General features: G+C 41.8%; 1 protein-coding gene across 1 annotated transcript in view; it reads right to left on the bottom strand.

The window, feature by feature from the left end:
• Nucleotides 1-11081, bottom strand: part of DARS (aspartyl-tRNA synthetase) — a 76352-nt gene that overhangs the window by 18304 nt on the left and 46967 nt on the right. Inside the window, exon 7 of the mRNA XM_015417113.1 lies at nt 9262-9321. Coding sequence (XP_015272599.1) covers nt 9262-9321 — 60 coding nt within the window. The remainder of the gene's footprint in view (nt 1-9261; nt 9322-11081) is intronic.

The raw sequence follows: 11081 nt of genomic DNA on the forward strand, positions 1-11081 counted from the left end.
AACTTGAATATTAATGATGCAATCCTAAACACAGTAGAACACAATAGACTTCTAGGTCAACAGGCATGGGATTGTACTGGAAAACACTGCACACAGCCCCATTATCTAACCATAATTTGCACCAACCACAGTTTAAGCTTCCAAACATACACTGAGCATACTATGGCTGCGTTCGGACAGGCAGTTTCATCTGTTGCCGTTGCTGTTCCCTTACAGATTTAAAGTGCACAATCAGACAGCAACATCTGTTTGTTGTGCCCTAATTGTCTGAGTCCCGCCCCCCCCTTACTGCGTGTTTCTTTGATACCTGAGAAAGTCTGGTCCTGTTGGTCTGAGCTGGTTCCAAAATGGATTTCCTGTTGTCTGATCACTCTGTTGCGCACAAAAGCTGTCAAGGCAGGTCTGACTGGTTGCTGGTTTTCGAGCCGCCATTTTTACTAGTTAGCGAGGAGGACATAACTGCATACACACACACACACACACACAGGGGCTGCTCAAAACTTTGTTTTCTTTTTAAATACTCTCAAAGAAAGACAGCTTTTTTCTGCCCTTTGGGGAAGGGGTGAATTGAAAAGATGGTAGTGAGGATGGTAGTGGACTCCATATCCCAGCAGTCTCAGCAAGTGCTTGTGTGCTTGCTCAGAGGGCAAAGTTTGTAAAAAAAATGGCCAACAACCCCATAAACTATGTATCCCAACAGGCTGATCAGTGCTTGTGGGCATGCTCAGATGACAAACGTTTTAAAAAATGGCCAGCAGGCTGACTCCCTGCCTGCTGCCATCTGATCACATAAAAGCGCTTTGAAGAGTGCAAAAGGGGTAAGTCTGATCAGGACAAAATAACCTGGCTCAATTAGAGGCAGGGCAACAGTGGATTAAACTACCTATCTAAAGGCAGCCTATGTCTTATAGCTACCTTCATTTTCGCCTGCTAAACCTTCAGGCTCATAAATTCATTCCTGTCTCCTCTAGTGGTGGAGTATCAGTTGTAACCATAACCAGTCTGGACATCACTCAGAACCACAGTTAACACAAGTTATGACTAGTAACCTTCCTTCAAATCATGATTTCCAATTCTTGTGTCAGCTGACTGATTGCAAACCATAGTCTGTCAAATTCAGAAATCACACCAAACAATAATTGCTCTTTTAACTGTGGTTTAGTATAATGTCTGGACTGAGCTTAGTATTTGGGAGCTTCCATGCATACATGCTCCACAACGGCTGCTTAGATAGCATGTGTACATAGTACTGAAGGCAACCTTGGGGTCCCTGTTTCTGAATGCATAAAAACTGTGTGACAGGACTTGCATAACAAGGAAAATGGCAGCTGCATGCTGTGGTGGCAGTGGCCCAACTTGGTCAGTGAGCTAAACGCATTTAAACTTTAAATGTCGTCAGTTCACTCACAGAGTCACGTGGCCACAGCAGCATGACTCAGTGAGTGCAATTCTCCATTATACCCTATAGGGACCGTCCCCACAAGGAATAATGGAGTCGAATAAATTCAGGTTTCCCCAATATTTACCTGAATACCAATACAATACAGATATTTGGGGATATTTGGGAAAACTGATATTTTCCTGGTCAAATACGCCCTGGGCCGTATGGGTAGGGCGGGATATAAATCCCAAAAATAAATAAATAAATAAATAATAAATAGACCCAAATTGGTAAAAAAAAGGGGGGGAGGGTTTGCACACCCCTACATCTGAAGGCTGCCAAGCAGCTACCAATACCAAAGTAAGTTGAATCAGAGAAGTGAAAAAACATTTCTGCAGGCTACTTTCAGATATACACTAACATGTCAACAGATTTACTATCAATAAGAAGTCTTTAGTCATTACTTTGCTCCAGCCATATATTTTCCTGTTTTGGAGATTAAAGGAAGGTTCAACCATTTTAAACACATAAAAATCAATTCAGCGAGCAAAAGTTCAATCTCCATCAACCTAATCCTGGCCACCACCAAAGTAAGTTTTAGAACGTTACTTAGCCAGCAAAACTGTCATCCCATTTTTAAACTTAGCTGGTATACACAGGATGTGACATGCAGCTACTACATGTTCTGAAAATTATATATATTTTTTTGAAAGGCTGCCCAACTATCCATCACCCTACACCTAGCCCCACCACTTTCAATTGTTCATGTAATTTTCAGTTGCTTCACTGGACTTTGTCAAGTACTCAGTGCTACATGTGCTGAGGGATACCAGAGGCACAACTGTCAGAATTATATACATCTTTGCTGTGGCACCTTTCAAGAAAAGCCATAAAAGTTATCCCACTGCAGAAAACCAATTTGATATAGTCAGTTTTTGCCATTCAAGAAAATGTATTACAAGATTCCTTGTAAAACACTGGAACCTGAACCTAAGGGAGTTCAACCTTAGAGAAGAGATGCAGCTTACTGAAGTGAAGATAAACAAATCCAGAACTTCTGTTGCCCAAAGTTATTATTTTTTCATTAAAACATTTATATCCCACCTTTTCTCTTGGTTCAAGGTTATTACTGCTTGGGATCTCTCATTTAGATTAAGTAGGTAGGAGGACACGTACACCGCTTCCACCGGGGCAAATTACATAGCCTGTTTACACAAAGTGTCGCGACGAATTTTCCTGCTTTACCCACAGCCCTCATCTTCCAGGCCACTTCACTGCTGGCTACAGTGGAAGTCAGATCTTCATCTGCTTGTAGAGTTCCATTCACAACACGGAGAGCCCCACGCCCATACAAGACTTCAGATCACAGATTATGAAAGTATGGAATCAACTCCTTTTTTCATTCCATTACGCAGTTTTAAAAGGCCAACAAAAACACACAATTTTACATCATAATCACTGACTCCTGTATGCCAGAGTGTAGATTTGAAAATCCAAACACAATTAATTGTAGGTATGTCAAAAAGCAATGGCTGTGTAAATTTATTCTGAACCAAGGTGGAGGTCAAACCTATACATCAGTTAATTAAAAATTATTTTAGTACGTGCATAAACACACAAACACAGCGGGAAGTATTTTCCTGTCTTAGGCCTGCATTGCATTATGGAATCCTACGTTTTGCTTCCCCAGATAATACAGATGAACGTTGAATAAAAATGGATGATAGTAAGAAAACCAACAATAGTAGGAGGTTGGTCAGAGTTACGGCACATCACAATTAAGGCTTCTCTTCATCTGCAAAAGGATTCGGATAGTACTAGTTTGATAAAGACCTTATTTTCAAAGTCAGCCTAGCCGGCTTATCTCAAAGTTTTAAATTCACTTTGTAATAAAATATCCATACATCTAACTGCAAAGTCAAAGCCTGCAGAAAAGGGTGGCAAACAGATGACTGATGCAGGTTTACAAATTAACTGTGGTCTGTTAAGTACATACGGAAGCCTCCTTGGGTTTGTGTAAGAAACTGTGGTTTAAACAGACCACACTATCATGATTTCTGAATACAACTAATGGTGTGTATGACAGTGAAAGTATGAATGGGGATGGAACACGAGAGAGATTAAACAAAAAAACCATCTGCAACATTCTACATCTCTCTAATCATTATTTCTTCAGAATCTCTTGCCCCTATACCCATTTTTCTGCTTATGCTTCTCTTCATTTGTTGTGAAGGTGGTCCACCATGGCAGACTGTGTTCACCTTGTGGGAGCACCTTCCAACTCCTTGAAATACTCTCATCTTACAGGAGCAGAAGCGCCTAGAAGAAGAGGAAGCAAGTTCCGCAGCAAAAGACTGCCTACGCAATGTTCAAGCGGAACACAAGTTGAAAAAAGGCATAGGATCCAAGTCACCGCCATTACTGAATTGATATCAACTCTGCAAACCTGTTGAAAATACCCACCCCCACGTTCATTACATAAGAACAGCAAGCTGGACTTAAAGGAAAAGAGAACCAAAGACCTGTATTCCAGGTATGGGATTCTGCAATTCCCAGCCCAACACCTGACTCTCCAACAAGAGAATGGAGAACAGAAAACCAGACTTTATAAAAGCAATTCAGAAGCATTTATTCTTGCTGCCATGTCCAATTAACTGAGTTTCAGTTTTCATAACAATAAGACAAATGTTAGATTAATATTTTTATTATTCTGAAGGTTTTAGATTCTTCTATAATATATGTACAGTAGTATAACAAGGAATTCAAGACTCTACTAAGCAATAAAGATCTTAAAAACACTCTGGAGTTTAAAGCTTCAAAAACAAGTCTTAAATAACCTGAGAGACTACAGCCTCGGTGTTATATATTATTGCTCATAACATGCGAAAATGAATATTGCTTTTGGAATGCTAGAGGCAATATTTTACCTTCCCTTTCAAGTGCATCTCTACTGTGTACATTCTCAGGTATCCATGTGGAAATAAGTGCTTTGTTAGAGCTTAAGGAGAATACTGCAACATCTTTGTGTAATTTGAAAGTTGATGCACTGAATTCAATGCATGCATTAAGGCCTACTTCTCACTGAGTTGGTAAACCTGCCTTTGGACTGCACCACTTCAGAAGCTGGCGTGACCTGGTCCATGGGGTCGCGAGAAGTCGGACTCGACTGTGCGACTGAACAACAACAACTTCAGAAGCTTCTCCTTCATACAAACAATAATAAAAACAACACGAACAATACTTGGACATGGAAAATTAGGTGTTAACTAGAAGAGCTCTAGCCTAACCAGCTCCACAATGACTAATTTTATAAGTGCAGACAATACTTCCATCACGGAGCCTCTGCCTGCAGTCTGAAGTAACATGGCTCAAACTCGGGTTTACTGTCTCTGTGAGGACTAGGGTATGAATGATTTGAAAAAGTACACAAAATCAGGGCAGTCCTAAAACTTGTCCATGATTAAAGCTTTGGGTCATCTACCTGATCGTCTACAGAAATAGGACAATATGCACAATAGAATCACCCACAGCTACAATTTAGAGTTCTTCAAACCCAAGGGAACACCCAGGTTTGTAAAAAAAAATAATAATAATCTGACTTAAAAACCACCTTAATTCTGGAGGGACCCTCCCCCCCCAACTTAATAGCAACATTTGTGCATTGCAGACATTTAAAAAAAAACCTCTGGAGTTTAGGCAACTTCCTGGGTTGCCATAACAACACAAAATTGTACACACACTCTTTGGTTGCAGGCAGAAGGCAGCAATGGAGGTGGGGGGGGGGAAGAACACTATGGTGGATTGGAAGGGGAGAGCTGGGGGGAGTCATGGGGAAGCTGGAACCGACAACCAGGCTGGAGGGGGATAGATTTCTCCTTCCCTCATGAATCTTCCCTTGCTCGATTTTTTGTTCGGGATTGTTACAGGCAATATTTTTAATACAGCTGTGACAGTATGTATTAAATCTAACAGTGATATGTACAAAACAGCCATGAGGCAGCTGAGCACTGGGTGAGGCGGCCCAACTGCTGGGATAAGATACACAGTTCCCTTCTCCTTACCCCCCTCCTCTTCTTATGTCGTTAACTGCAAGTTTTTACTTACCCAAGGTGCTCAGCAGACTGTCTAATATTCAGCACACACAACCCCCCCTGATGTAGGAATATCACTGTGAAGACTTCTCCCGCTATCATGCACAATCGATTTATATCACTGCTCTTGGAAATCTGGATCTTTTGGTTCTCATCTCCGGCGACCAATAATACTCGGATATTTTTTTTTGCCAGCCAGGGATAACCGGGGCTCATTCATAGAACGTAGCCTCTTGTTCTATACAGGCATTTAAATGACATCAAACAGAACTGACTGACAAAGGGATTTGAGAATTCTCTCCCAAATGTGTTCTGAGGCTGCTGCTAGCACGCAAGCCAAACTTTTCTCCTTTATGGAAGCTTAAACCAAATAAGCAGCCTGCATATTGTTAAAGCCAGCACCCTCCACTTGCCTAACTCCATTTTCCAGTGGCCTTTCACAAAAACAGTATTTTTTCCGTTGAAAAAAAGGTTACTGCTTTGTAAGAAAACTGGTCTTTTAGAGAGAGACGAAGCAGAACTGCTACCATTAGTGGTTTCTGATGCATTTTATTCATATGGCACACACAATGGTTCAAGGGACAAATAGGAGATGACACTTCCAAAAAGATAAGGAGCAATCACTGATAAGGTTGATCAGACACAGCTGTTTCAATCATACACCTCCTCTGCAGCAGGAAAAGCCCCACCATTATATCTTAAGCTGCAGGTTCTGGGATTGGTATTCATAAGCATTTGATCACTTCCACTTGCAGACTATACTTATGACCTTGACTGTGGTGTTGACAGTGCAGGATGAGTTGAACACAGAAAATTAGGCTAAGCCTGCAATGCAAAAGCTGGAAGAACACCACCACTACAGAACAATAATCAGATCAGAACAGAGATTTAAAGTGCGAACAAATGCTGATTGTTCTCCCATCACTTACTAGATCACAGTGTGGGAGGCATTTGAACCTGTGCAGTGTAGCCGGTGCTTAAATTTGCCATGCGGTGGGCCCAGGAGTTCCAGCGACAAGGTAAGACAATGATATTCTTCGGTGGGATCAGATGGCACAAACCTACTCACCTGACTATCTTCCTTTCAAACCCAGTTTTGCAAGTCTTGGGAGATGACACCACTTTGGCGCTTTAGCCAATGAAGCCTAGGGGCTGGATCTTCGTGTCACTCATATGACCAGCCAATATTGAAGTTAGCCAGTTCTTTCCTATCTATTGCCTACTGAAGGCAAATGGACCACCGGGAAGAGCCATTTCAAGGTAAGTACCAGAACAAAAATGTGCCTTAACGTCATCTATTAATTGGGCACTTGTCTGGAAGGAAGTGCAGAGTAGTTGAAAAGACAAACTACAGCTGTTTCCTGCTGGCAGGTAACTCATCAGTTGCCAGCCACATAAATCACATTTACATAAATAGAGCTCACAATTTTATAAATAGTTGAAGTCTCAAAAATGTAACCACGTGATCAAGGGCAGTTATGGGTTTGGTCCAGATGACAACCCCCCCCCCCCCAAGTAGGCTGGCAGTAGGGCTTCTGAACATGAGAACAGTCAAACATTATCTTTCAAAAAATTCTAAATAAAAATATGTGTAAACACGATGCTCATCACAAGGTATATTTTAGATACTTAAAACAACCTCGACCTCTTGGTAACCCAAACTCCCTTTTCAATTACACAACAGACATCCTTGGCATCTAATTCACTGTTTCCTCTGACTAGTAATGAAATAAATGCCTCTCAAGCAAGGAGAGGAACAGGTAGTTATTTGGAGATATGGGGTCAACAAGTTTCTCCCAAAGGCAGAAATGTCTGTCTGGGCAGTGGGAAAGCATTGTAAGGAAGTTTCAAACAGAATTCCATATCAATGGTTTCAAGTCTGAGTTTTAGCTATTATGTCTCTCAAGTAACTGGGGGTAAGATTCAGAGGGTGACTCCAACGCCCAAGATTTCCCCCCACTCTGCCCAGCTACCACGCAGCTCAGGTAGGCTTATTTTGGGATGGATCCAGTAGTTTTGCTTCTGCTTTCTCCTGGCTTGGACTACCTTTGAGCAGATGCATAACTAGAGTATCTTAAATATATGCAAGTGTGTGTATGTACTGTGTGGGGGTACTACTCCTTACAATTAGGAATTGTCTGGACCATTAAATTAAGGCAGGTGATACTTCTCAAAGCCTTAAAACACTGTGGACTAATACGCTGCACCAGGCTTGGCCCTGGCCTGCTCTCTAAGACCAAAGACTAGCCCCAATTCCTCACCTTCTCTCCGTGCAATAAAAACATGCTCTACAGCAGCAAGGAACTGAGGGGGGGGGGAGGAAAGGCATTGGTATTTCACCCAATCAAGCCCATTGCCTTTGCACTGACAGTACCAACGGCGCCACCAACCGAAGCTTTATAGCTGGGCGTGAGCCAGTGGACAGTGTCCAGTTGACAGCCATATCGGAAGATTCGCCATCTTTTAATATAAGTTGTATGGTTTTATATCGATTGATAGTTTTAATGGAATTTTAATGTATTTTTATATATGTTGTTAGCCGCCCTGAGCCTCCCGAATGGCAGGGAGGGCGGGATATAAATGTAAATATAAATAAATAAATAAATAAACCACCCCATAGCAATACTGAAGGAGCATTTGTTTACTTAGATCTCACTTTCCTTGTAAATGGGAATCCGAAGAGACTTACAGTATTTCCTCCTTTTCCATTTTATCCTCACAGCATTTTATCCTCCTGTCCACGAACAGATGCCTAAGCCTGCACCTTCACCTAAAAGTGGCATTTTCCCCTCTCAATAGATACAGTCTCAAAACCCTAACCCTTCTGTATTATTTCCTCTGTATCAATTTGGCATCATTAGTGAGGTTCAACAGCACATAGTTTTTAGTGCAGATTCGGGAGCATTAGAATTAGTCAACTATCAGTTGGATCTCTCCAAGACAGTGAATGCAGACTAGGAAAAGAACAAAAACATGTCAACTGGATCGAGGTCACCTACATCTTGACTAAGGAAAATGATACAACTACTAACCGATGACAGGAACAATGCTTGGTTGGAACAGATCTCTCTGATACAAGCTCATGTTGATATCAAATAGTCTTGTTTCGTTTAAGGTAATCAATGCACCACTTATACTCATGTTTAGTAATTTCTAGTAGACTTGTTTGCAAGGCTGGGATCATCTATCACTGGCGTGTAACCCTGCGTGCAAGAGTTCATTTTAAATTGAACCAGGTGTTTCATTTCTATGGAGCATTCCATGCCAAACAAACAAATTTGGGTAGCATATCACAGCTGTGGATTTAGCAAAAATTTTGCAGTTATTTACATGTGCAGGAAGTAGGCAAAATTTCAACAACGATTCAAAAGGGCAGAGGTTATCAAGGCGCCGGTACATAAATTTTTTAAAAAGCAATTTAAAGGGCACTCCTGAGCAGAACTACACCCTTCAATAGACTCAGAAGGATGTACTTCTGCTTAGGATGGCACAATGAGATAGCTAGCTGCTTTGGTTAGTCCAGACTCAGATTCTAAGAGTCCATCTGTCTAGATCAGCACCTTGCCACAAGATGAGACGATTTCATTTCACATATCCAAGAAGTTCAAGTCAAGCGGACAGAACTAGTACAGCAGTTATCATGCAGTTTTAAAATACATATAGAGTAAAACAGATTTATAGCAAACATGTGAACATATCCTTTGGGATTCTGAATTGGTTCAAGCACACTTTTTACCATACTCTGTAACTGTTTGTTCAGTTTCAGATCCAATCTAGTGAGTTCCTTACCCTCAAGTCTATCACTCTGTTGTCCAATCTCGTATCCTGGTTTACTGTCGCTCTTCCTTCCTGAACAGTTGCAAAAGAACACAACAATGAAAACCACACTTATTTTTTTTAAAATGATGTTCATGTAGCAGAAGAAATCAGATGACTTTTTGCATTGGGTTTGCCGCCCACACCAAAGATTTCTGATGCTCGAGACACAGACACCTGCTAGGCGTCTTGCACAGTTTGAAAAAGCAACCTGACTGCACACAGGGGGTGGGACATGCTATGTGGTTTGTGTATCATGTTGTCTTCACTAAGGATGTTTCTGAACAGGGGCTTTCTGTGCCCCAGGTTTGAAGCTTTAGCACAAAATTTGTAGTACAAGGTGCTAATTAAAGAAAGAGCACGTGTTAAGATGGGCCAACCATCCTCCTTTGCAAAAGACGTGAGATCAGCTTAACCAACTGACATGGACCAAATGGTTCCTTAAGAATACGTGCACACCTCTTTATTTGTTCCAAGGGTTGATGGGACAATCTTCATTGCCTTTCTGCCCCCTGGAACTGTGTTTTCCTTGCTTCCTCCCTTCCTTTTTTACCTTATCACCTAAGGCAGGCAGATTAAGAGTGAGAAACTTGTATCTGCTTGGTTTCGGTACAAGGTTATGTTTGGCGAAACTGCAATAGCCCTTTCCTCACAACCACCAAGTTTGGAAATCTCTGACTTGCTTTCCTAAAGCACTTATTATGAACTGTGCGTCACCTTCAACAGGACTCTGCACAGATTCATAATGTACACAGGAGAATTGTATCCAAACTTGTGTTTACCCTACCACCAAAGACAGAACGGCAACTGTGAAGTCAAACCATCCTTAGAAGACAGAAACCTCAAAACTATGAAACGTGCTTGTTAAGTATTTGTGCATGAAGTTTTCAAGCTAGTCAAGGATACAGGTGAGAGCATCACTAGGCTCCTAAGTACCATGAGCAAATCCACTCATGAAACAAGGTATTCCTCCCTCCCTCCGCCTGTTGTGAATCCAGGCTTGGGTGTTCCCTAACATCAAGGAGAGAAGGAGTCATGGTTCAGTGGCAGAGCACTTGCTTTGCATGCAGAAGGCTCCAGGTTCAATCCCTAGCACCACCATTCTTTAAAAAAGGATCTGGCTGCTGGTGATGTGAAAGACCTCTACCTGAGGCTCTAGAGAACAAACAGCACACTGATCTTAACAAATGGCTGGTCTGGCTCAGCATAAGGCAGTTTTATGCATGCTCATGTGTTCACGCATCATTTTCTAGATCTATGTACGGAAAGCACTAATGAGAAAGCATGTGATTCTGGACAAAACTAGAAAGATTAATTCAGGGCCATATACAAAGTATGTAATGCAGTAGCTACTATCTGTTTTATATGGGCGTTGCCCCTTTTAAGCTGCCCTGAGCCCGCTCTGTGGGGAGGGCGGGGTATAAATCTCAATAAATAAATAAATAAATAAATAAAATTGAAATTCCTTGCTTCACCATTTACTTCCTTAAAACACACATAAAAGGTAAAGGTTCCCTTGCTCGAAAGCCAGTCGAATCCGACTCTAGAGTTGTGGTGCTCATCTCCGTTTCAAAGCCGAAGAACCAGCGCTGTCCGAAGACGTTTCCGTGGTCATGTGGCCGGCATGACTAAACACCAAGGCGCACGGAACGCTGTTACCTTCCCACCGAAGTGGTACCTATTTATCTACTTGCAATTTCTTGCTTTCGAACTGCTAGGTTGGCAGGAGCTGGAACTAGAGACGGGAGCTCACACCGTCATGCGGCAACTCGGGTCTCGAACTGCTGAAACAC

The sequence above is a fragment of the Gekko japonicus genome, unplaced genomic scaffold (genome assembly GCF_001447785.1).
Source record: "Gekko japonicus isolate JY-2015 unplaced genomic scaffold, Gekko_japonicus_V1.1 scaffold883, whole genome shotgun sequence".
Classification (NCBI taxonomy): Eukaryota; Metazoa; Chordata; class Lepidosauria; order Squamata; family Gekkonidae; genus Gekko; species Gekko japonicus.